The 27,579-nt window shown below is 40.6% G+C and overlaps 1 protein-coding gene across 1 annotated transcript in view; it reads right to left on the reverse strand.

Annotated features, from left to right (window-relative positions):
• Positions 1–27,579, reverse strand: part of Dnah7 (dynein, axonemal, heavy chain 7) — a 305,586-nt gene that overhangs the window by 141,352 nt on the left and 136,655 nt on the right. The window contains 10 exon segments of the mRNA NM_001419550.1: positions 4,026–4,245; positions 5,206–5,332; positions 6,218–6,386; positions 7,728–7,883; positions 9,213–9,410; positions 11,403–11,627; positions 13,861–13,992; positions 16,405–16,581; positions 17,326–17,508; positions 26,761–26,910. Of these exon segments, the coding sequence (NP_001406479.1) occupies positions 4,026–4,245; positions 5,206–5,332; positions 6,218–6,386; positions 7,728–7,883; positions 9,213–9,410; positions 11,403–11,627; positions 13,861–13,992; positions 16,405–16,581; positions 17,326–17,508; positions 26,761–26,910 (1,737 nt within the window).

Here is a 27,579-nt window from a genome sequence, read left to right on the forward strand (position 1 = left end):
TTTCCTAGAATAAGATTGTCTCACGGTGAAATCCTCCCTTGTTCTAAATCTTTCTATAACAGCAGAATTTATGTGTTGAAATCTACCCTCCAAGATGATAGTGGAGCTTTGGGGAGGTAATCAAGTTGTGGGTCAGAGTACTCATAAATAGATTAATGTTTTATAAAGAAACTGCCGAGTGCCTGATCTTGTGGATACAGGGGGAAAGCTGTGGCTACAAACAAGCAGACTTTCCTCAGACACCACACTGCCCCTCCCCAGACCTAGGCAGTCTTGGCCTCTAGAACTGTTTGAGATAAAATGCCTGCTATTGATAAGCCACTCCATCTAAATGTTCTTGGTTAAAGTATCCACCATCCCCAAGAAGGTATTAAATATAACAGTAATATTAAGGTAATGATGAAAACTACAGCAGTTGGTTGGAAAGAAGCCAATACATAATTCTCTTTAGAAGATGTGGTTTAATGGACAAAAGGACTCAAGGCCATTTTCAGGCCTCTAGGTGGGAGGAACACCATTAGACAGAAACAGTACAATAAATGTAAATGTTAAAATAATGAGGCCTCATGGAGAAGGAAGGGCTTCCCTTTAAAACCTGGAGAGCTGCTTCATGAAAAAGAGAGAGGAAAGACTGACTAGTAGAGAGATCCTCCTTGGAGAGCAGCCTTCAGAACACTTCCTTGAGCAAATCCCAGGAACAGATGGAGCATCAGACATTTACAAGCCGGAAGGACTGGAGGGAGCTTTCACGTCCCATGATTTAGTGTACCACTGTGTTTGTGATAAAGAGTATAGAAGAGTTAGGTACCACACACTGAGAGCTTTCAAGTCAGCACGCACTGCTTCTTAACTCTACTCCACAGCTGGCTGCAGGGAGGCTGGTCTTCATGCTGTGGAATCTGGACTTTTAGAAGTGACCACTGTCTTTTAGAGACAGGCTGTGTTTGAACAGCAGGCATACTCTTCCAATGACCTTAACACTTCATCCTTGGCCCCCACCTCTAACTTCTAGGATATTTCTATGATTCATTTGCCCACTAAACATATAATCTCTGTCCCTATCCCCAGATGTGGGACATAGTCAGCCAGTTAGCAGAGCTATAGTCAAGAATGACCAGGAGGTCATACTTTCCAGAGAACAATATTAGCCTTGCTGAGGCTACAACTTCCAAGTTCAGATGGCCACTAGGATTCAGATTTGTACTTGTAAGGACTATCACAAACCACATGAAGCTCAAGAAGAAGGACGACCAAAGTGTGGATGCTTCAGTCCTTCTTAGAAGGGGAAACAAAAATATTCATAGGAGGAAATATGGAGACAAAGTTTGGAGCAGAGACCAAAGAAAGGCCATCCAGAGACTGCCCCACCCGGGGATCCAGCCCATTTACAAACAGTCACCAAACCCAGACAATATTGATGATGCCAAGAAGTGCATGCTGACAGGAGCTTGATATAGCTGTCTTCTGAGAGGCTCTGCCAGAGCCTGACAAACACAGAGGCAAATGCTTGCAGCCAATCATTAAACTGAGAATGGGGTCCCCAGTGGAAGAGTTAGAGAAAGGATTGAAGGAGCAGAAGGGGTTTGCAACCCCATAAGAACAACACCAACCAACCAGAGCTCCCAGGGAGTAAACCACCATCCAAAGAGTACACATGGACAGACCCATGGCTCCAGATGCATACGTAGCAGAGGATGGCCTTCTGGGGCATCAATGAGAGGAGAAGCCCTTGATCCTGACAAGGCTCCATTCCCCAGTGTAGGGGAATGTCAGGGCGGGAGGTGGGAAGAGGTGGGTGGGGGAGCACCCTCATAGAGCAGGGGGACAGAGATGGGATAGGGGGTTTATGGATGGGAATCCAGAAAAGGAGATAACATTTGAAATATAAATTTAAAAAAATCCAAGGTAAAAGAAAGGAAGGAAGGAAGGGGGGAGAGGGGGAGAGAGAGAGAGAGAGAGAGAGAGAGAGAGAGAGAGAGAAAGTAACTGGACCCCCTCCCCCTAAAAAAAGGCCAAAGTATTTCTCAGCTTGCCTGTAAACTCATGAAATCCTAAGGGTAAAAGAAACTAGACAGTCCCACCCAAACTGAATGTCCCTCCCTTCTACTTCCTGGTGTCAGTGTCTCTCTCTGGCTTCTGACTTCCTCTTACTCTCTATGGTACGTTCTTCTGTTCATTCCCTGTCAACTGGTTATTTGCTTTGCCTCTTGACCTATAGTTGACTTTATTTAGCCCTGTTTGCAAAAAACAGAAAGCTCTTGGATTATAAAGCTGTGTGCTGGGGCTGGGCCATACCAGGACTAGAAACAGTTTTTTTTTTTTTTTTTTTTTTTTTTGCAGTAAATAACACAATTGGTTCACAGTGTGATCAAATACCCTGCAACATTTCTTTCCTATGTGATCCTACATCTATAACATCGACAATATCACATAGTGCTGAAAGTAGAAACTCGGGAAGCTCTGAACAACACCAACACTTATTTGTCCCTTACGACCCCCCAGAGATCTGCTTTGCATAGGAAGTTCCTAGTCAAGCTCTCCAGAAGAATACATTATATATCCAGAATTGAGAACTATTTGGCTAAATGGTGAAAGCTATAAATAAGAACATGCTCAAAAAAAAAAAAAAAAAAGGAATTCAACTGTTGTATCTCAAGTGTCTTGGGAAACTGGTTTGTTGAGATCTTTTAACTTTTACTGACTGAAGCACATGGATTTAGTGTGGCAGCATATTCTGATTTCTAGGTTAGTAAAAATAAAAACAACTATATTATTCACATATGGAACATGGGGTAGGGTTGGGTGTTTCCACCTTTCTGTGGTCTCTGTGACCATTTAAAATATCACACTATGATTTTCTATGTGTCACTTTTTGTGTTTTCTCCCTTCACTCCTTCTACCAAGTCTTTAGAAGAAAATGCACACAGACAGGAAGAAGAACATCCTTGCCTTATTCCCCAGAGAGCTTAAAGATATCTTTTGGGCTCTCAAATAGGGATCTTAATACTGGTTAGCTTTATAACTTTATTTTCTTTGGGTCATCTTCAAATAAATAACGTTAACTGATACAGTCATTGTTTATAAAACTACCTGTTTAACATTTCTTATCACAAACAAACGAAACCTGTTTAACCTAGGGAGGGTTACTGAAAGGAAAATTATACAGATTTAACGTTTAAAAATATGAAGTTAAAAGAGTAAGTTTCAAAAATCACAGACTCAGGACTAAACACTGTGAAAAGTAAGTCCAGGCAGCCCTGCCCTGCCGCTAGGACTAACAGACCATAAAGATAAAGAAAAGGAATGCAGGAACCAGCCTGAGTTATCAGGACTGACTCAAACCATCCAGCAGAAAGGCACCTCCCCCAGCTTACTCAGAGTCACACCTTAACCAGATGTCCTTCAAACCCTGATACGCCCCTAGCTTCTAAAATCCTGTACGCTCCAGTCAATACGTACTCTCCTGCTGTGCTGTAATCTCACTGCCATGTTTAAATGAGCCAATCACTTATAGCCGCGCCAGAAATTAGCCAATTGTGTGTAACCGCGCCAAACCCCCTAGCCTTCCCTATATAAACCCCTGACTTTTGAGCTTCGGGGTCGACACCTCTGTCTCCTGTGCAGGATACGTGTCGACCCGGAGATCCCCGTAATAGATCTCCATAATAAACCTCGCCTTTGCTTATTACATCCAAAATGGTCTCTCTGTGTCTGGGGTCCGCGATTTCCCACGACTTTAGAAAGGGTCTCTCTTTGGGGATCTTTCATTACAATGCTTAAAGGAAATGGGATGAAATTAATTCATACTTCAAGACATTCTGTATACCAAAATGGAAGATTAGACATTAAATACTTTAAAATTTAAGATATTAAATACTTTAAAATGTACTTTGACAATGGCCTAATTAGTAACAAATACCTAATGGACTTCACAACATGCATCCCTAAGTATTCTCTTTGACACAGCCACTGATATGGTAGTTCTTGCTCTTCTGTAACCACATTTGAATGATTTGGAATTTTACCTCATGAACCCACAGGCGTTTAATGGCCTCTTTGTTTTCTGCAGTTTCTGGTCTTGACAAACAAACACCTTGTATGACTCGGGAGAAATCACGAAGGTTGAACAGATAGTGAGACTTAGCTGGAGTAGGTAAGAGGTTCTTCATGGCATCTTTGTACAGGGTCATTGTGCCATTTACAATTTGTGTTGTCAAATCTAGAAAATCATCTGGAAACTTATAACTTAGGGGAAAAATGCAAGAAAAAGTTAGCAAACACAGAAACACTTCATGTGACTAATGTAACATTGTTGGTTGTGATTCAATCAATTTGGTTTATAAAATTCCCACTTCTAATTATAATACTCGATTTTTTTTACTTATTTTCAAGATGCTTTCCATTTAGTATTTTGTGAGGTATCCAAAGGAACTCTGGGAATTCAGCAGGACCAACAGGCAGAGTAGATTTCAAGTGTGTACAAAAGCATAAGAACCAGACAAAGCCACTATGCCCAAACCAAGTGCTTCCTAACTCTTTGACTCTTTGATATTTCCAATTTTATATCAACAGGATCCATTAAAAGTAGTGAGAAGAATAAAAATTGCAAAGAAAAATAAGACTAAAAGAGGCAAAAATATGATTAGGGTAGAATAAAATATACAGAGAGATTATTCATTTGTAAAGATTGGCTACAATTAACTCTTGCTTAATGAGAAGCCAAGTGTATGCTCTGTCATCACTGGGCTTAGCAAAACATAAGAATTTCCCAAGAATAGGCACCAGAGATCCAAGATGGCTGACAACCAGATAAGAATGGCTCCAGGATGCCCACTCAGCTTCCGGGTTAAAGTTGAATCCCCTGAGCTGGGAAATAGGCTCGAGTCTCTGTTCTGAAATCTGGGCATGGAAACACCTCTGCAAGTTTGCACAAGAGGATATCCAAATCATAACATAAACTGCATACATCTTTTCAACCTTAATTGTACTCAGTTATGAAACCTCAAGGCAATTACCTACACATAGACACACCGCAGAACACAGTGCAGTGGCCCGTTTGTGAGAGAGAGACATCAGCTGTTACCTTTCCCTGTCTAGGGATGCTTTCATATGAACATGTAATAACTACTACTTATTTGATATGTTGCTACAAGACTTTATATTCGTTAATGAGAAAGAAAAAATAAGCACTCTTAAATTACCTACCAGGTCCTTAAATGCCAGGTCAGGATTCTGGAGAAGATTGTGAACATGGACTTGTCACTAAACTCGTTGATGGTTATAATATTGAAATGTCTCATGTATCGAGGAGTTATTGGATTTCGGCCACCACCTAAAGATTAGAAAGTATAATTCTTAATAATATTGCTAGAATAATACTAAAGTATTTTCTTCCCTATTTGGCAGTTTAAAGTAACCTGGAAGATGATCAATTCATGGTATGCTATTTGTGGTACACCAAAAGATTTAAAAATAATTACCTGTTTGGGGAGGCACACTATCACAACTTATTTCCACCCAAACTTAAGATGAGGCTTTTCTAATCACATTACTTGAGTAAATTCCATTTGGTTATTCTATTCTGACTCCTCCCCCACATCTTGTAAGTCTAGTCTATAAAAGTACTTACATCCATAGGATAATGAGCACATTTTCAAACACATGAGTTCTGCAAGTGACAGCATTTAGCATGCCACTTCACAGAACTGAATCAGACTTAAAGTATATTTAAAACTGTATCATATTTACTACGCTCCAAGCTCTCAGCTCAACAATAGACAGATAAGTCATTTTAAAAAGGGATTTTCTCATATATTCTTAGTAAAATAATTTAAAAAGTATATAATAATTTTAGCATATAGTGTACATAAACATAATATCTGAAGCAGTATATTCAGAGTTCTTGGTCAAATGTTAGATTGAAGGCAGAAAAAAAAATAGTGAGAGGTCTCTGGTTAGCAGACTTCAGCCATCTTTGGTATGCCAGGATTAGCTCAGTTATCAAACTCTTCTTTGAAAAGGAAAGGAAATGGAAGAGTCCGTTTCTCTGAATTCTCACTAGTTTAATTACTCTTAGCAAATTTTAAATGCAGGAACTAGCAAGAAGGGCTGTGCACTGGTGCGGAATGATGGTTATCTAGGATGTATTCTCTATTCTCCAGTCATCTCTGTAGTGATTTTCTCTCTTAGTAGTCAGAAACTCAGAATGTATGCATACCTGGAGGGCCCATAGCACACATGATCTGGATGTCCACCAGTTTAATCATAGAGCAATCTTTGAGGTCGTACCAATTCCAATGATCTAACCACTGTCTAAGTAACTCAATGGGTGGCTGAGCCCCATAGACCTCTCGAGCAGGCATATTCACGTCGTCTACAAAGACAATCTAAGAAAGAAAAGAGATTATCGAATATTAGCACCTAAGCCTCTTATGGTGGCACATGCCTACAATCCCTGCACTTGCGAGGTAGAGGCAGGAGATCTCTGAGTCTAATGCTAGCCTTGGTCTATATAGTGAGTTCCAGGCTACCTTGGGCTACACTAGTGAGGCACTGTCTCCAAAAGAAAAACATGAAATAAAAGGACAAAATAGAAAATAGTAGGGTTGGCATAGAACCCTACTATACAAATGATGTTGACAAAGTGTTCGTCTATATTCTTACAGCCAAAGGATATATACCTGAGAGGTGATTGTTTCTTTACTATCTTTAGGTTCCTACAGAAATAAGGAGCCCTCCTCATTGCTAATATTTGTAGGTTGGTGGTTCAAGTCCATCTGTGGTTCACTGTACTTTTTCCCTTGTGAAACACTCTAAATTATTAACTCACAAAGAAAGGGGTGACTGTTAGGTGAGTAGAGCCTTTGAGTGATGAAGGCTTAGTTGAGAAGGGAGTTCCTTGCAGAGAAGCATAAATAAGTCATTTTGTAGAGAGAGTTCTTAAAGCATTAAACATGCTAAGGGTGTTAGTACAGGAATTGAAGTCTAATTTTTCATATGAATATTTTGTTTTCAATTTAAAAGGCAGAAGCTTAAAAATATCAAAGGGCAAGCACTTAAAAATAACACCAAGATGTTCATTGTCATACAAATATGACCAGTTATAGGATCTTTTTAAAATAAATGTGACCTGTTTCAAGAAATTTCTTTTCTTTTCTTTTGTGTTTTTCTTTTTTCTTTATCGACGCAAGGATTTATGTATCCAAGGCTGGCCTTGAGCTCATTATGTATCCAGGAATGACCTTGAATTTCTGAGAGCCCTGCCTCCATCTCTTGACAACTGGCATCACAGGCTTTTGCCACTATCTGGTAATCGACCCCAGGGCTCTGTGCGTGCTAGTTAAGAACTTTACTTGTTATGTTATATTCCCAGCCTCGGAAAATTTAAAAATTTTTTTTCATTTAAAAGAAAAGGGCCAATGAGATAGAAAGACATCTCAGAGGGTAAGTATACCCACTGTCAGGATTAATGTCCTGGGTTTGATCTCCATACTGCATGGTTGAGGGAGAGAATCATTTCCAAACGTTGTCTTTTTATCCCAACACATGCACTGTCACATACACACGCACACACACACATACCAGGTCATTTAAAACAAAACCAAAAAATAAACCAAAGGTGCCAGTCTTTAGCTTACTAGGTTTCCTTGTTCTGACTGTGGCAATAGGAACATGGCCAGCCCAGAATTATACTAGAGGTAGAACAAACAGTAGGGAAAAGCCCTTACCATTCTCTTGCCTAAAGGAGGGCCAAAAACTCCTTTTCTTCTTTTGTCCAGTTTTGACATGATGATATTCTGAGTTTGGGCTGCTGTAGTTTGGGCTGAGAAGTTAACTATAAGAGGTTTGTAGATGTCCTTATTGAGTTGATTTAAAAGAAAATTCTACACAACAGGGAATAATAGAGTAAGGCATTGTTGAAACGTGTTTTGTCATTTCAGAATAAACATGAAGCATCACTGTTGACAAACGAGTTCAATCTGACATATTGCAGAACAATGCAAAGAAGGAATGAATATGAACAACAGTTACCATGGCAACAGCGTGTGTCTACCTGCCCAGGTACTTTGCATGTATCTGCTCTGATTTTTCACAACACATTTAATAGCACCTATTACTCAACAGGAACCAGCCAAGATTGAGAGGTTAGGAAATTTACCTCCAGTCTTAGAGGAGGACAAGAATTCAGTCTGCTTGTCTTTGTATAGACACAGGTCTTTTAATGCTCATTAACGCCTATGCTCTTTAATGCCAGTCATCTTTCTGTCAGCTAAACTTAAGTAACAACACTGTATTTCAACAGAGTTTACTGGAAGGCAAGTGTTAGTTAGTGTGGCTCTTCATCAATGTGTGTGATAGGGACAGATAAGAGCTAGATATAATTTCATGAAAGGTAATGATTTTAATGCCAGTACAATCTGCGGCCTGGGTTGAATTCGAGTTTGGTTTTTAATACCAGTGCAACCTATTGCTTAGGTATGAATGGCAAAAAGTTGTGTTTTCCTCAGATTCTGCCTCAGTGAATGAATGATTCTAAGACAACTATCATACGCCCAAATACCTTTCACAATGGCTAAAGGATTTGACTTAAATTAAGATAACTGAAGAACCAGAAACAAACATTGTCAGAAACTGGAGGAATGTGAAATAGTGGAACCTGGAATGGAAGGCAGTCTGGCAATAGTGCCTTCCTTCCCCTCCTCTAGCTGAGACCTGGGCCATGTCTGTCATGACAGCTGGCACCCCACTACTCACAGCTGGGATAGTTTGAGATTCACTGTGGGAAGTCCATGTTCCTACTACAAAGTAGCCATCAGTTGTAAAATAATTCAGGAAAGGAACCACCAAGTCTAGTTACGAAAACGGTTTCCAAGAGACAGAATCCTCACCCTAAATAAGTTATTCTTATATCAAAATGAGTGGGGCTGCAATTCAGTACCATCAAACAACATTATCACCTAACATATACAGCCCACCAGATACAAAACTGTTGTTTTCTTTTTTTAAAGATAGATGCATCTTTAAAGTGTTTTCTAAAAATAAAAGACAATTGCTCCCAAATTCCTTGCAATGTAAACAACAAAATATTTGAATATATTTTTAAATTAAGCCAATGTTAAACATGGTCATTCTTAGGATGAGTCGCTTAACCAAATACATTTACATTTCTATAATTAATTTCTATACATATCTATAATTTCTATAGTACTCACAATGATATAAACACTCTTCCCAGTGCCTGTTGGTCCTACAAATATCGAAGGCTTTTGATGAGTGGTCAGTAAACTCATTAGAGCAGAGTAACGGACCGTGTCTAGAGTTGGCACAATGATCTCATTAAACTGTACATCTTTGGGAATTGGGGGAGTATCTGCCAATTTCTTTATCCATTGATCCCATCTTCCTAAGCCCTGTTTACAGTAAATAACCAAACAGTCAAAGTTGGAAAGTACTTTCAAAGGCTCTGTACTTCTGTGCAATTGTAGAAGACAGCAAGACCAATAAAATTCTGATTTATTCTTATTACACATTTGTTTTGTTCTTTAGTACAATTATCCTCTCAGTCTGAAAGTTGAATTTTCTATGAAAATGGAGGAGACACTCGGCATTCACGTGACAAAAAACTGCACTGGTAGTTCTTGGGTATCTCAGATGTTTTGAAACCACAGCTATGACAGCTCCGTGATCAACATTGGATTCTTTAATCACATTGATAAAATTTCATGAATCAATGGTTAAAGAGTAAATTTCATGAATCAATGGTTAAAGAGTAAAGAATTGTATTTAATACGTTGCAGAAACAAGCAATAATTCCCTAGAAGTTAACTGTACAGCACTTGTCTTTAATGGTTATATCAGGCAAGATTCATTTTATGAAAATGTAATATAATTTAAAATCATTAACATATAGGTAAGTAATATAACTAATATAACAATATATTAATTATATCCATAATGAATTATACTATAGCAAGATTTCCAATTTGTTATTATCATGAAAATATTATGCTACCTATTTGCATCCAATTAGTTTGTAAATTATATAATTTAATTTTTATAATAAAGTTTCAAAATCATTCCTCTCTAGAAAAATAATATTGCTTTATCTGTCCTTAATACAAACTTAGAGATAAAATCCTAGAGATCAAAACACATCAGATGCAGATCCATCTTTCCTTGGCATTGCCAGATACTCACAACTAGGCCTCACTGGTAGCTATCCTAGACAACAGATGTCTCCTCCACTTGACCTTTGCACCACATCTCCTGAGCCTGGACCACTGTATGATGCTCTTCTGAAAAAGCATATGGGTGCCCCGAGTCCATCTGTATTTTATTCATGTTTGTGTATTCTGGCAACTAGCTACACATTTGGTGAAGACACTAAGTTTAGTGAGGGTGCTGAATTCATATTCAGTCCAAAAATTATTCTTCAGATTTTTCTATAACTGGTGAGAAAAAAGTTCCTTTTCATGGTCTTAATAATCTATTCAAACATGTATCTTTGACCTCACATAGGAAAGGAAGGATTAAAAATCCATAACCTGGAGTGTAACAGTCATTTAGAGGCTGTGATCTTAGAGAAACTACTTAGGAGCTCTGAGTCCCAGGTCCCTCCATAGGGGACATCTCACTCTATCTTTCCTCTCTCTGAAAATTACAGGTTTATGAATAATTTGAAATTAAATTAGCAAATATGTGTTGGGCAGGATGAAGAACAAGGATTCCTTGTCAGATGAAATTGGCAGTACAGTTCTAGAGCTATAAAAATTAGAAAGTCCCAAAAACTTATTTTAAGGAAATTATCCAACACACATACCATAACTAGTCTTCTAAGAACTGTCACCAAAGCAGTGTTTATAAAAGAGAAAAATCTGAAGATCTGAAAAACATCCTGGTAGATTTAGGAAAGTCCTGGGAAATAATACTATTGACGAAACACTGGTGATATGGACCTGTCCTATGCACAGTGCTTGTGGAAGTTACAATCAATCAGAAACTGTGCACAGGAAATGCATTTACTTCTACAGGACTCTGTGCTTGTAATGTACACACAAATGAATCTCCAAGAGATGGCCTTCAAAAGCACGTGCTCGGTGCTGGGCAAGTATCACAGTGTGGAATTGTTTTTAATAGGTACAATCGGTCCATTAGTTATTAGAACTGTTTATCGCTAAGGAAAACTACACTTAAGAAAATTATCCCATCCAAACTATGCAGGAATAGAGTAACGTCTTCATGACTAAAAGTCAGGGTGTCTGGCTGCAAAGCTGGCAAGCCCTCCTCTACTTCGCACCGTCTGCTCACGTGAGCCGCGAGAAACAAATGACCAGGGCCACTACATGCTCTGTCTCAGCAGAGACTACCAGGCAGGCAGTTACACATCCTGCTTCAGAACTCACCTCTGGGATAAACTGATAATCATATATTGTTCCCTTTTCAGGAAAGGGCACTGTTAATGCCTTTGAGGACGTTTGCTCAGTACCACTCAGTAATTTAAACTTATTTCGAGTTAGGTCTGAAATTGGACCTTCCATCAGCTCTCGGAGGATCTTATTGTATTTTATACGATCATCAGCTGTACAAGATGCACCGACAGACCAGATCAATGAAAACAGAAAAATGCCCTGTGTAAGAGAGATCAGAAGATAGGGTGTAATTAAAAGAGAGGCTTCAGTCTATCCTGATGGTTTAAGTCATCAGCCAGATTGGTATCTCTGAGAGGAAGTAGATGAGTCTATGTTGTCATAACAGGTCATCTAAGGATTCTCTAAGAATTACCCCCCCCCCTGCAAACTATGTCTCACAAATCTTTAAAGTGATGCAATGCAGCATAAATCTAAGCCAAGGCAAATCTTACAAGCATGATTCTAATAACTCGTGTGCTCCAAACACACGCTGAAGCTTGTTCTCTGAAAGAACACTGAAGTAACTTTGGGGGCGGAAAGTCGGACACATTTTCATTTCGATTTTGATGCAGGTGTCCTAGATTTAAATAAAACAAATGTCTACTGTTTCATTTGAAATGCTATCTCAGCGCTAATTATATGAACTACACTTACCATTCCAAAAGCACCCTCCTCCTACCAAAGCAAATGCTGGGAAGACTAGACCCACCAATTAATTGCCTGACCAAAGTCTGCCTTCTTTAAAATCAAATCTTTTTAAATGCTGAGATGAACAATCATAACTATGCTAAGAAAGGCTTTTGCTTTGAATCCTGTTTGTGTAACATCTAGTTTATGTGAAAACTTTCTCTCTCGAAATGCTTGTCCCCAAGTGAAATGTTAAGTCACTTTTTTCATAAAATATGAATTGTAAGAATTACACATTGATCGAATTATGCTATGAGCACCATTTTAGTCTTTTTATCTAAAACTTCTATCAAGGTCTTTTGATACCTGCAGTAATGCTCTTTAAAATTTATATCATTTTTAAATTACACATAAATATGTGTGCCTGTGTAGGATATGTGCGCATGAGCACAGGTGTTGACAGATGTCCCTGCAAGTAGCTACTTTGTGTCACCCGAAATGAGTGCTAGGAGCTGAACTCTGGTCCCATGCAAGAGCAGCAAGCTCTCTTAACCATCTCTCTAGCCCTATATTACTATTTTTCAAATCTGTTAGCTTCTGATACGGGTTAGTGGTAAATCACTAGCCTAGATGCCTGAGGTCCTGAAGTCAGTCTCCAATAATGAAAAATGAATAAATAACCACATAGATATCCTTTATTTATGGATTTATTTATGGATTTATTTATGGATTGTCTATTTTCCTATTTTCTTCAATCTCAAATGTACTTATACACTTTCATACACCTATCCTCCCAAAGCATAAACTTGTTCTTGTACAAAAAGGACAAATGTCAAAGGAGAAAATAATAAATCATGGTTTGGGGAAAAACTTTGTGACAGAGACTACTTTTGAGGCTGGTTGGGGCCTGGTTTCTGTGGCAGATCCTCACTGATCTGCACTGTCATCCGCTCAAAACCTTACTTCCCAGCATCTCTACCAGCACAGTTTTCCTAGGAACACTCTACATTTGGGGCTTAGCCTCTTCCTCCCTCTTAGGCTTCCACAACTTCCCTTTGTTGGACCCTGTTAATTAAGGTCCATTGTCCAGATAGCTCCCTGAGCTGGGCAAAAATGGGGAACTCCCTTCACCAGCAGGGCTTCCCTTCTCTGATCTTGTCTGGGCAGCCTGAACTCCCACTCTCTCTACTTGTTCAACTTCCTCTTTCCCCCTTTTTCTTTTCCTGATAAGAACCCAATTAGCAAGTACTTGGGATTTCCTGGAAAGACTTCCATGCAAAGAAGGCATTCACGGAGCTTTAAACTCCAGCCAATGATTTCCATTTACTCTGAAAACTGCTTCCCACTCTCCAAAGTCCATATATATATACCCTGGCTCACCCAGAATAAAGTGTGTGCATACAAGTACACCCCAAATAAAGAGTATGTGTACAAGCTAAGGTCTTCTCAGAGAGCTGTTTCATTGAAGATCATCAGAGAAGGCCTTTGCCTAAAACAGCTGAATACTAAGATCCTTAGAGAAGGCCTTCTCTCTCTCCTCCCCATCCCCACCCTGAAGCACTGACTCCTAGCTGGATCAGATCCTGTAGAACCCCACCCATTGAAGACCTCTTCATCCTTCTTGCCCAGTGTGCAGAAGCATCCGGACACCCTGAGAGGGAGGAAACAGAGGACTCTGAACCACAGCTAGACCTTCAAAATGCATACCTAATCTCTGAGTCCAATTTCAGGAGCAAAGTGGGTTTCATTGATTGGGAGGCCTTGGTGAAAGCAGAAGACACTTGTTTTTCTACAGCGAGAACCAGAAAACAGTGAACTGCCTTACCTCTAACAAAGAGAAATTTTCCCGGTCATTTCTTTCTTTTTGTTTGTTTTCATCGGCAAAGTCATCCATAAAGCAGTCTATGAGATTCATTAAGGATCGGACCAAGTTTGTATCTGAAGTAGGAGAGAGCTCCTGGAAAACCAGAAGGAAGGGTCTGTCAAATAAATGAAACCAGGCAGCAGTGTACCTGCAGCTCCTGTTTATGGAGCCTGTCTAATCCTATCAGGCACAGAATCTACGAAAAGATACTGTTATGATTCTCATTTATGAAGGGAAACTGAGGTCCACATTCTTGTCTTCTTTACAGTGACTACCACACATCAGTAACACGCACTTTTTAAATAATATGTGTGAGTGACCTGCATGTACGGTGGTACCCAGGTGGAGGTCTTTCAGGGGCTGAGTCTTTTTCCACCTTGTTGAAGCAGGGGGACTTCTTTCTGCCTCTATGTCCCGACTAGCTGTGAGCTTCTGAGTGATCGTCTTGCCTCTTCTTCCTATCTTGCCGTTGACAGTTCAGAGGCACCTGTCACATCTGGCTTTCTGTGAGTTCTGAGAATAAATGTCCGGTTTGTCTGGCAGATGCTCTTACCCACTAAGCCATCTCAGTAGCTAGTGGTATGAACCTTTTATAAAACCTCTCCAGTTAAAAGGAATGCATTTATCTTAATCAAAGGCATAGACCTTATCCTTTCTTAATTTTAGAAATCAAACTATGAAAGAAGTGAGAAATGACAATTTCCCTGTATACAATTCTTAAAAAATAAAACCCACTAAAGATTTGTTTACAACCCATATGTATAGGTACAGTAAACTCAACTCCAGGACAGCTTTCCGAGTTCAGTCAGTGTCAGTAGAACCACATGCTATTCAGTTTATGTTTTTGGCATCTCACTAAACTACATAAAGTAAGGCAGGAAGCGCACACGTCTCCGAGAACACTGTTCTCACTGTGCACCCACCATCTCTTTCTGGCAGCTCTATTCCAGTCTTCATGGGTGCATTCCTCTGTGGTTATCAGATGAAAACACACCAAGAGAAGTCACCTCTGAAGACCAGAACTGTCAGGCTTCCTAGTCAGCAATCCTGTCCTCTTAAAGGTGGCCCTAGGACTGCACTTCTGGCTAACATGGGACTGAAGCTGATGGGATGCTCTAATACAAATGGTTTCTTTTAGCCAGATGCCTACCATTATTTTCATAATGGCTATTCATAACTTCTATGAGAGAACAGAAGGCAGAGTATGTTAGAAAGTGTACATAAAAAAGTTAGCCAAGGTACATGTACATGACGTAGAAAGTTCATTTCTTTGTAGGACTTAAGTTCTCTGACAGTGGTAGGGAAAAAGAAACCCTTCTGACTGCCAGAGCATGTATTTTCAGATGGTTTGGAACATGGCTGCTTCCTGTTTGTAGCACACTTAGGTGCCAGTCAAGCTCCGGACAGAACAGGGATACCCGTTTTCTCATCAGTATCTTGCACGTTCCTCAGCCACTCTCCCAGACACACTGGTCTCTGTCCTCACATGTGTTTGCCTGAAAGCCCCTATTTTCCTTCTTATCTTTCTACCAAGAATTGGCTTTAGAAAATTTGGGGAAATAACACACAAACATAAACACATACATACACATGAAAATAAAATATACAATGTAGGTAGCTGTCAGGCTGCCACCCCTGCTTGGCCATGCACAAACTCAGCTTGCCCTCCTTCTCCCTAAACCTGCCTGCACTGAAAAGAGCTTCTCCATGCACATGGAGAATACTCCAGGCTAACATGGCAATACATTTCCAAGACTCTAGCAACCCACCCAAGAGTGCCCTCCTTAGGAGGCCCTTAGGAGCTAAGTTTTGGATCCCGTATGGACACAACCCCAGGTGTTAGCCAGCACATCATCTCCTCCCCTAAGCTTTAGATACACGCGTCTCCTAGGACCGTGTTCTGGACTTGCTTTAGCCTGGATGTGTGACTCGCTGACCTCTACCTGGGAGATCAGAAGACCCACCAGAGAACTGCTTCCTAACAAACCTACCTTTACCTACTTTTAATCTGGTCTAATCTGGCCTATATCTGTGTCACCAAGGAAGAGAAAAAAACCCAGTCAATAACATCTAGATGTTGCAATGCACAAGGCCAGGCCGGCTTTCCAGATTTCTTCATTTTTAAGAAAGAACAGTAGCACCGTTAACACTCTCCATTTCTAAGATGCTACACTTCGACTGTTTTTGGAGAATAACTGTCATGAAGTCAAGCCTTTTTGTTTTGTTCTCAGCTGAGGTTTTAGCAGGGAGTGCTGGCATATGCCTGCAATCGTAGCATCTGGTAGGCAGAGGCAGCCAGACTGTAGGAACAGGTCAGCCTGGGCTCTAGGCCTGAGAAGATTTGGACCAAAGAAAAGAAAGAAAACTGAATAAAAAGGAAGAAATTTCCAGCCAAACCTGCCAAAAATGTATGTTATCCATTATCTGGAAAAAAACGTGTTCAGATTAATACATTTACTTCAAGTTTTCCTTCTTTTTAAATCTTAAAATTCCGGTTCATCTTACCTTTGTATGCCTTCTAATGAACTCAACAGAAAGAGGCACCATTCTATCAAACAAGCCTTCTATAAACTCCTTCTGAATGATACTGACTGACTGTGGTAAAGTGTTTATCCAGGACACCATCAGTGGTCTCCAGCCCAGCATCTGAGGCTCCATATAGATCATGCCACACCGAGAAACCTGGAAGGACACATTGCACAGCATCCAAGTAATGCTCAAATAGTTGCTCTACTACACAGGCTCGGTCTGCTCTCATGACAGGAAGGGGCAGTCATCACTTGAGTTGGATTTAAGGATATTTTCCAGAAATGACGTATGATTATGAATGGGTAGATACCTCCTGACAGATGGCAGTTGGAGGTCACATGATGTATACCCATTCCCAGGCAGGCACCTAGTCGTGGCTACTTTTCTGCTTTATGTATCTCAAGAACAAAGATCCTCAAGTCCTTTGCTAACCTCAGCACTGATTCTGTTTGACCACGTGTAGCACCTGACACAGTGGACTGACTACAGCAAGCGGCTCTAAGAAGCCTCTTGTTGACCATCAGATTTCCCATAAGGATAGAAAATCTACTTCAGTTAATCACTGGGACAGAATCAGGTGGGGTTAAGGATCTCCTGTGCACAAGACTTCTGGGCATTAAGATGAGTTGGGACATCTGTTTCTTACAAGCCTATAGGGACAAAGACTTAATTTTATATAATTCCATGATCGTAGCTTGTGTGTGTGTGATTTTGTAAAATGATCCAAGATAAAAGAGAAAAATAAGTTACTAAATCTGCCATGGTGTGTGAGCAATTAATGCCTGCTTTTTCAGGACCACAGATTGCTCTCCCAGTGGAATGTAAAGCCACCAAATAAAAATAAAAAATTGCAGAAATTGTGGGATTCATAGGCAGACGTCAAAGTTGAGACCTTACAGTGGCAGGAGAGGCGACTTCTAGGTCCATTGGTTCAAAGATCAGATTCATTTGTGGTGACATTTGAATAATCTCCCCGCTCATCAGACACAGCTTCTTGTTGTCATCCAGCACAGTATTCATGTTCTCAATCCACACCGCATCAACTGGCCCATCAAAGATTAACCACTTCCTGTCTGGAGTCTACTTTACATACAGAGTGGATAAAGAGCAAATGTATGAAGAATACGGATCAATAATATTTCAAAATTTAGAAGTATAATGTATTTTACTATGAAAACATAAAACGGTACTCTTTAAAATGAACCATAGTACTCTTTAAACTCACACACATGCACACACACACACATACACACATACACAAGCATAGACTGAAGAAGCCTACATATGCCATACACAAGACAAAACTATAACATCTTACTTGACTCGTTCTTTTCAATGCTTTCAAGGCTAAATACATGAAAACTGCTTTTAAAATATTAGAACTGAAAATAATATTGATAGGGAAAATAAAATGTTCATCCAAATATACCTGTTCTTAGCATTCTCTAATAGGTCCCTCTTATCATGAATTCTACTACAATTAATGACTTCTATGCACTATGCTAAAATTTTGTTTCCTTCTTTTTTTTTAATTTACCATTTTTTTTATTAACTTGAGTATTTCTTATATACATTTCAAGTGTTATTCCCTTTCCCTGTTTCGGGCAAACATCCCCCTCCCCCCTCCCCTTCCTTATGAGTGTTCCCCTCCCAACCCTCCCCCCATTGCCGCCCTCCCCCCCATAGTCTAGTTCACTGGGGGTAAAGTCTTAGCAGGACCCAGGGCTTCCCCATCCACTGGTGCTCTTACTAGGATATTTATTGCTACCTATGGGGTCAGAGTCCAGGGTCACTCCATGTATAGTCTTTTTTTTTTTAATTTTTTTTCTTTTTTTTATTATTATTATTTTTTTTATTAACTTAAGTATTTCTTATATACATTTCAAGTGTTATTCCCTTTCCCGGTTTCGGGCAAACATCCCCCTCCCCCCTCCCCTTCCTTATGAGTGTTCCCCTCCCAACCCTCCCCCCATTGCCGCCCTCCCCCCCATAGTCTAGTTCACTGGGGGTTCAGTCTTAGCAGGACCCAGGGCTTCCCCATCCACTGGTGCTCTTACTAGGATATTCATTGCTACCTATGGGGTCAGAGTCCAGGGTCACTCCATGTATAGTCTTTTTTTTTTAATTTTTTTTCTTTTTTATTATTATTATTATTTTTATTAACTTGAGTATTTCTTATATACATTTCAAGTGTTATTCCCTTTCCCGGTTTCCGGGCAAACATCCCCCTCCCCCCTCCCCTTCCTTATGGGTGTCCCCCTCCCAACCCTCCCCCCATTGCCGCCCTCCCCCCATAGTCTAGTTCACTGGGGGTTCAGTCTTAGCAGGACCCAGGGCTTCCCCTTCCACTGGTGCTCTTACTAGGATATTCATTGCTACCTATGGGGTCAGAGTCCAGGGTCAGTCCATGTATAGTATTTAGGTAGTGGCTTAGTCCCTGGAAGCTCTGGTTGCTTGACATTGTTGTACATATGGGGTCTCGAGCCCCTTCAAGCTCTTCCAGTTCTTTCTCTGATTCCTTCAATAGGGGACCTATTCTCAGTTCAGTGGTTTGCTGCTGGCATTCGCCTCTGTATTTGCTGTATTCTGGCTGTGTCTCTCAGGAGCGATCTACATCTGGCTCCTGTCGGTCTGCACTTCTTTGCTTCATCCATCTTGTCTAATTGGGTGGCTGTATATGTATGGGCCACATATGGGGCAGGCTCTGAATGGGTGTTCCTTCAGTCTCTGTTTTAATCTTTGCCTCTCCCTTCCCTGCCAAGGGTATTCTTTTTCCTCATTTAAAGAAGGAGTGAAGCATTCACATGTTGATCATCCGTCTTGAGTTTCGTTTGTTCTAGGGATCTAGGGTAATTCAAGCATTTGGGCTAATAGCCACTTATCAATGAGTGCATACCATGTATGTCTTTCTGTGTTTGGGTTAGCTCACTCAGGATGATATTTTCCAGTTCCAACCATTTGCCTACGAATTTCATAAACTCTTTGTTTTTGATAGCTGAGTAATATTCCATTGTGTAGATGTACCACATTTTCTGTATCCATTCCTCTGTTGAAGGGCATCTGGGTTGTTTCCAGTTTCTGGCTATTATAAATAAGGCTGCAATGAACATAGTGAAGCACGTGTCTCTTTTATATGTTGAGGCATCTTTTGGGTATATGCCCAAGAGAGGTATAGCTGGATCCTCAGGCAGTTCAATGTCCAATTTTCTGAGGAACCTCCAGACTGATTTCCAGAATGGTTGTACCAGTCTGCAATCCAAACAACAATGGAGGAGTGTTCATCTTTCTCCGCATCCTCGCCAGCATCTGCTGTCACCTGAGTTTTTGATCTTAGCCATTCTCACTGGTGTGAGGTGAAATCTCAGGGTTGTTTTGATTTGCATTTCCCTTATGACTAAAGATGTTGAACATTTCTTTAGGTGTTTCTCAGCCATTCGGCATTCCTCAGCTGTGAATTCTTTGTTTAGCTCTGAACCCCATTTTTAATAGGGTTATTTGTTTCCCTACGGTCTAACTTCTTGAGTTCTTTGTATATTTTGGATATAAGGCCTCTATCTGTTGTAGGATTGGTAAAGATCTTTTCCCAATCTGTTGGTTGCCGTTTTGTCCTAACCACAGTGTCCTTTGCCTTACAGAACCTTTGCAGTTTTATGAGATCCCATTTGTTGATTCTTGATTTTAGAGCGTAAGCCATTGGTGTTTTGTTCAGGAAATTTTTTCCAGTGCCCATGTGTTCCAGATGCTTCCCTAGTTTTTCTTCTATTAGTTTGAGTGTGTCTGGTTTGATGTGGAAGTCCTTGATCCACATGGACTTAAGCTTTGTACAGGGTGATAAGCATGGATCGATCTGCATTCTTCTACATGTTGACCTCCAGTTGAACCAGCACCATTTGCTGAAAATGCTATCTTTTTTCCATTGGATGGTTTTGGCTCCTTTGTCAAAAATCAAGTGACCATAGGTGTGTGGGTTCATTTCTGGGCCTTCAATTCTATTCCATTGGTCTATCTGTCTGTCTCTGTACCAATACCATGCAGTTTTTATCACTATTGCTCTGTAATACTGCTTGAGTTCAGGGATAGTGATTCCCCCTGAAGTCCTTTCATTGTTGAGGATAGCTTTAGCTATCCTGGGTTTTTTGTTATTCCAGATGAATTTGCAAATTGTTCTGTCTAACTCTTTGAAGAATTGGATTGGTATTTTGATGGGGATTGCATTGAATCTGTAGATTGCTTTTGGTAAAATGGCCATTTTTACTATATTAATCCTGCCAATCCATGAGCATGGGAGATCTTTCCATCTTCTGAGGTCTTCTTCAATTTCTTTCTTCAGTGTCTTGAAGTTCTTATTGTACAGATCTTTTACTTGCTTGGTTAAAGTCACACCGAGGTACTTTATATTATTTGGGTCTATTATGAAGGGTGTCGTTTCCCTAATTTCGTTCTCGGCTTGTTTCTCTTTTGTATAGAGGAAGGCAACTGATTTATTTGAGTTAATTTTATACCCAGCCACTTTGCTGAAGTTGTTTATCAGCTTTAGTAGTTCTCTGGTGGAACTTTTGGGATCACTTAAATATACTATCATGTCATCTGCAAATAGTGATATTTTGACCTCTTCTTTTCCGATCTGTATCCCCTTGATCTCCTTTTGTTGTCTGATTGCTCTGGCTAGAACTTCAAGAACTATATTGAATAAGTAGGGAGAGAGTGGGCAGCCTTGTCTAGTCCCTGATTTTAGTGGGATTGCTTCAAGTTTCTCTCCATTTAGTTTAATGTTAGCAACTGGTGGCTGTATATGGCTTTTACTATGTTTGGGTATGGGCCTTGAATTCCTATTCTTTCCAGGACTTTTATCATGAAGGGGTATTGAATTTTGTCAAATGCTTTCTCAGCATCTAATGAAATGATCATGTTCTTTTGTTTTGTTGGTTTGTTCTTTCAGTTTGTTTATATAATGGATCACGTTGATGGTTTTCCATATATTAAACCATCCCTGCATGCCTGGGATGAAGCCTACTTGATCATGGTGGATGATTGTTTTGATGTGCTCTTGAATTCGTTTTGCCAGAATTTTGTTAAGTATTTTTGCGTCGATATTTATAAGGGAAATTGGTCTGAAGTTCTCTTTCTTTGTTGTGTCTTTGTGTGGTTTAGGTATAAGAGTAAGTGTGGCTTCGTAGAAGGTATTCGGTAGTGATCCATCTGTTTCAATTTTGTGGAATAGTTTGGATAATATTGGTATGAGGTCTTCTATGAAGGTTTGATAGAATTCTGCACTAAATCCGTCTGGACCTGGGCTCTTTTTGGTTGTGAGACCTTTAAGAACTGCTTCTATTTCCTTAGGAGTTATGGGGTTGTTTAACTGGTTTATCTGTTCTTGATTTAACTTCGATACCTGGTATCTGTCTAGGAAATTGTCCATTTCCTGAAGATTTTCAAGTTTTGTTGAATATAGGTTTTTATAGTAAGATCTGATGATTTTTTGAATTTCCTCTGAATCTGTAGGTATGTCTCCCTTTTCATTTCTGATTTTGTTAATTTGGACGCACTCTCTGTGTCCTCTCGTTAGTCTGGCTAAGGGTTTATCTATCTTGTTGATTTTCTCAAAGAACCAACTTTTGGTTCTGTTGATTCTTTCTATGGTCCTTTTTGTTTCTACTTGGTTGATTTCAGCTCTGAGTTTGATTATTTCCTGCCTTCTACTCCTCCTGGGTGTATTTGCTTCTTTTTGTTCTAGAGCTTTTAGGTGTGCTGTCAAGCTGCTGACATAGGCTCTTTCCTGTTTCTTTCTGCAGGCACTCAGCGCTATGAGCTTTCCTCTTAGCACAGCTTTCATTGTGTCCCATAAGTTTGGGTATGTTGTACCTTCATTTTCATTAAATTCTAAAAAGTTTTTAATTTCTTTCTTTATTTCTTCCTTTACCAGGTTGTCATTGAGGAGAGCATTGTTCAATTTCCACGTATATGTGGGCATTCTTCCCTTATTGTTATTGAAGACCAGTTTTAGTCCGTGGTGGTCTGATAGGACACATGGGATTATTTCTATCTTTCTGTACCTGTTGAGGCCTGTTTTTTGACCAATTATATGGTCAATTTTGGAGAAAGTACCATGAGGCGCTGAGAAGAAGGTATATCCTTTTGCTTTAGGATAGAATGTTCTATAAATATCCGTTAAGTCCATTTGGCTCATGACTTCTCTTAGTTTGTCGACATCACTGTTTAATTTCTGTTTCCATGATCTGTCCATTGATGAGAGTGGGGTGTTGAAATCTCCCACTATTATTGTGTGAGGTGCAATGTGTGTTTTGAGCTTTAGTAAGGTTTCTTTTACATATGTAGGTGCCCTTGTATTTGGGGCATAGATATTTAGGATTGAGAGTTCATCTTGGTGGATTTTTCCTTTGATGAATATGAAGTGTCCTTCCTTATCTTTTTTGATGACTTTTAGTTGAAAATTGATTTTATTTGATATTAGAATGGCTACTCCAGCTTGCTTCTTCTGACCATTTGCTTGGAAAATTGTTTTCCAGCCTTTCACTCTGAGGTAGTGTCTGTCTTTGTCTCTGAGGTGTATTTCCTGTACGCAGCAGAATGCAGGGTCCTCGTTGCGTATCCAGTTTGTTAATCTATGTCTTTTTATTGGGGAGTTGAGGCCATTGATGTTGAGAGATATTAAGGAATAGTGATTATTGCTTCCCGTTATAGTCATATTTGGATGTGAGGTTATGTTTGTGTGCTTTCACTCTCTTTGTTTTGTTGCCAAGGCGATTAGTTTCTTGCTTCTTCTAGGGTATAACTTGCCTCCTTATGTTGGGCTTTACCATTTATTATCCTTTGTAGTGCTGGATTTGTAGAAAAATATTGTGTAAATTTGGTTTTGTCATGGAATATCTTGGTTTCTCCATGTATGTTAATTGAGAGTTTTGCAGGATACAGTAACCTGGGCTGGCATTTGTGTTCTCTTAGGGTCTGTATGACATCAGTCCAGGATCTTCTGGCCTTCATAGTTTCTGGCGAGAAGTCTGGTGTGATTCTGATAGGTCTGCCTTTATATGTTACTTGACCTTTTTCCCTTACTGCTTTTAATATTCTTTCTTTATTTTGTGCGTTTGGTGTTTTGACTATTATGTGACGGGAGGTGTTTCTTTTCTGGTCCAATCTATTTGGAGTTCTGTAGGCTTCTTGTATGTCTATGGGTATCTCTTTTTTTAGGTTAGGGAAGTTTTCTTCTATGATTTTGTTGAAGATATTTACTGGTCCTTTGAGCTGGGAGTCTTCACTCTCTTCTATACCTATTATCCTTAGGTTTGATCTTCTCATTGAGTCCTGGATTTCCTGTATGTATTGGACCAGTAGCTTTTTCTGCTTTACATTATCTTTGACAGTTGAGTCAATGATTTCTATGGAATCTTCTGCTCCTGAGGTTCTCTCTTCCATCTCTTGTATTCTGTTGGTGAAGCTTGTATCTACAGCTCCTTGTCTCTTATTTTGGTTTTCTCTATCCAGGGTTGTTTCTATGTGTTCTTTCTTGATTGCTTCTATTTCCATTTTTAATTCCTTCAACTGTTTGATGGTGTTTTCCTCGAATTCTTTCAGGGATTTTTGCGATTCTTTCAGGGATTTTTGCGATTCCTCTCTGTAGGCTTCTACTTGTTTATTAATGTTTTCCTGTGTTTCCCTAAGGGAGTTCTTCACGTCTTTCTTGAAGTCCTCCAGCATCATGATCAAATATGATTTTGAAACTAGATCTTGCTTTTCTGGTGTGTTTGGATATTCCATGTTTGTTTTGGTGGGAGAATTGGGCTCCGATGATGCCATGTAGTCTTGGTTTCTGTTGCTTGGGTTCCTGCGCTTGCCTCTCGCCATCAGATTATCTCTAGTGTTACTTTGTTCTGCTATTTCTGACAGTGGCTAGACTGTCCTATCAGCCTGTGTGTCAGGAGTGCTGTAGACCTGTTTTCCTGTTTTCTTTCAGCCAGTTATGGGGACAGAGTGTTCTGCTTTCGGGCATGTAGTTTTTCCTCTCTACAGGTCTTCAGCTGTTCCTGTGGGCCTGTGTCTTGAGTTCACCAGGCAGCTTTCTTGCAGCAGAAAAGTTGGTCTTACCTGTGGTCCCGAGGCTCAAGTTCGCTCTCGGGGTGCTGCCCACGGGCTCTTTGCGGCGGCAGCAACCAGGAAGACCTGTGCCGCCCCTTCCGGGAGCTTATGCAGCCTCAGGAGTGCCCACCTGACCAGGCGGTGAGATCTCTTTCCCACGGGGTCTGGGAGCAGAGAGCTGCTGCGGGCAGGGATCCGCGGGTGTGGGACTTCCGGTAAACACAGGACGTGTCCGGTCCTAGAGGAATTCTGCCTCTGTGTGTCCCGATTTCACCAGGCAGCCTTCTTGCAACAGACAAGTTGGTCTTACCTGTGGTCCCGAGGCTCAAGTTTGCTCATGGGGTGCTGCCCACGGGCTCTCTGCGGCGACAGCAACCAGGAAGACCTGTGCCGCCCCTTCCGGGAGCTTCAGTGCACCAGGGTTCCAGATGGCCTTTGGTATTTTCCTCTGGAGATATATGTACAGAAAGCAGACTCTTCTGGTTTCCCAGGCTTGTCTGCCTCTCTGAAGGTTTAGCTCTCTCTCCCACGTGATTTGGGTGCAGAGAACTGTTTATCCGGTCTGTTTCCTTCAGGTTCCGGAGGTGTCTCAGGCAGGGGTCCTGCCGCTCCTGGGCCCTCCCCCACGGGAGCCCAGAGGCCTTATACAGTTTCCTCTTGGGCCAGGGATGTGGGCAGGGGTGGGCAGTGTTGGTGGTCTCTTCCGGTCTGCAGCCTCAGGAGTGCCCACCTGACCAGGGGGTCGGGTCTCCCCTACGGTGTCTGGGAGCAGAGAGCTGCTGCAGGCCCTTGTTTCCTTCTAAGAAATAAATTCACACACATTCACGCGCGTGCCACTTCTAGGCTGAACTGTCTTGTAAGGATGTAAGGTTTTCAACCTTCCTAATGCTGCAACCCTTCAGTACAGCTCCTCATGTTGTGGTGACTCCAAGAATAAAATTACTCTCATTGCTACTTCATAACTGTCATTTTGCTACTCTTATGAACTGTAATGTAGTTATCTGTGTTTTTCAGTGGTCTTAGGTGATCCCTGTGAAAAAGTCATTCTCCCCACAAAGGGGTTGTGATCCACAGGTTGAGAACCATGAGTAGGGGATGTGAAAAAAAATCACTATAATATTCACACAAAGTTCTGTACACCAGGAATAATATACACCAGTGATGTATAAATAACACAAAATTAGTACAATGGTCTGACAAATGTTATAAAATATAAAAATACACATTATCCTGAAAACCACCTTTCTGATTCATAGAATTCTACTTGCTCATTTTTGCAAATGATGCTTGGTTCACTGTCACCTAACATGAGTTGCAGTGGTGATGGAATTAAGTTCTTCTTACCACAATCTCAGATCCCATGGTTAACTCCATAGGACCGTGAGCTGCCCCAGGGTCAGGCTGTCCTATGTTCATACTGAGGCTGGCGCTTGTGTGCTCAGAACTCAGGAGGGCAGCACGGAAGGGTTCTGATTACGCTATGCTCTGGGTGATCACTCTGAGACCAACACTCCATTTAACTCTTCTGCCAGTGCCTGTCAACTGTCACTTTGGGGACACTCCTGTGACCTTGAGCTTCATCATCTGAAGACTTCCCTTTTCACCCTGCTCTACTCTTTTCCAGTTAACTACTGCATCTCACTGAGATTTGGTGTACATAGGGCATGGCTTTCTACACAATGTAATGTAAGCTATGTGATGGCACAATGAATGCACAGAGGTACCCCATGGCTGTTTCCATGTAAATGATGTGTCTGTTTACATTGTCTAGAAGCTTCATGTTACATTGTTCTGGGCCTGTGCACACACTCTTTGGACTCTGCTTATGAGTGTGACAGTTACCCCTACAGGACAAGGCACAGAAGAGACGCCAGTCCTGGAATGTCTCTTCCTGTTTTCCACAGTGCAACCTCTTCTCTTCCAAGCATACTACATGGAAAGTGCTGGAACACTGGATACTTTTGTTCTCAAGTATTTCTAACAAGGGTATGACAAGGGCAGCAGCTCAGACTGCAGACAGAAATGATGTCCGAGAGGAGTCTGCATGCCACATCACTGGAATCATCTACTATCCTGACTTCCAAGAGCTCTGTTAAGGACCTCCAGGCCAGCGGCGCCCGGGGACATGGTCTGTGCTGTTCTTGTATGCGCTATCATCACTCCTCACAGAAATACCACAAAAGCCTCCAGTAACATGCTTTGCTCGAAAAAGTTGCATGTGAAGAGGCAGACTCTTACCGAGGAAGCTGCGAAAGCTCTAAAGCTGACAGCCAGGATCCCATCAGACCACTCGTGGGACACTAAGTCAAACTGCCCATAAAGCTGGCCCATGGTGACAGACTTGGGATTTAAAACGGTTATTTGAACCTTGTTTTCTTCCATTAGCCCCTTAAGGAAAAAGGAAAAAAAAAACATTATTTATTTCAAGGGATACTATCTTTCCTCACTGAAAACATGAGTGTGTTTATAAAAATACCTTAAGAAGCCTACAAAGAAGCTGCCAGAGGTAAGGAATGAGTTTAACAAGGTTCCAAAGCACAGGGTTTGCAAAGGAATCCTTCCTAATTTCTCTGTAATGCCAACAAACAACTGAAAAGTCAGGCTTTAAAGTATTGTTTGTAACAGTATTTTAAAGTAATTAAATCCATAGGGATAAATTGGTATTTGTGTTCAGTCTCATAATCTGGAATCAGAGAGAAAGAATTGACAAGTGACTTTGGCAAAGGCCCACATAGCAAGTGATGTAGGCTTCTGGTGTTCTTGTTCTCTTTCAGTTAAAAACACAAATTGTATAAACTGTTGACACTATTCTGAGTTCACCGGCATTACAGAAATAAGCTTTGGCTGGATTTGGCCTGTGGGCTGTAAATTGCTGACCCTTGCTACAAAATGTTCTCTGAGAGAAAATAAAGAGATATAATGATAGAGACTTCCCGTGGAGTCAAAAACTTAATATTAGTAAATTGCCCATTTTGGCCAGAACCCTGGCTCTATGGCATTATTATGAGACATGTTGGCACCCCTGGGGCACACAAGCCTTGTTTTTAAATTAACAGA

The sequence above is a fragment of the Rattus norvegicus genome, chromosome 9, assembly GCF_021556685.1.
Source record: "Rattus norvegicus strain SHRSP/BbbUtx chromosome 9, alternate assembly SHRSP_T2T, whole genome shotgun sequence".
In the NCBI taxonomy this organism is placed as follows: Eukaryota; Metazoa; Chordata; class Mammalia; order Rodentia; family Muridae; genus Rattus; species Rattus norvegicus.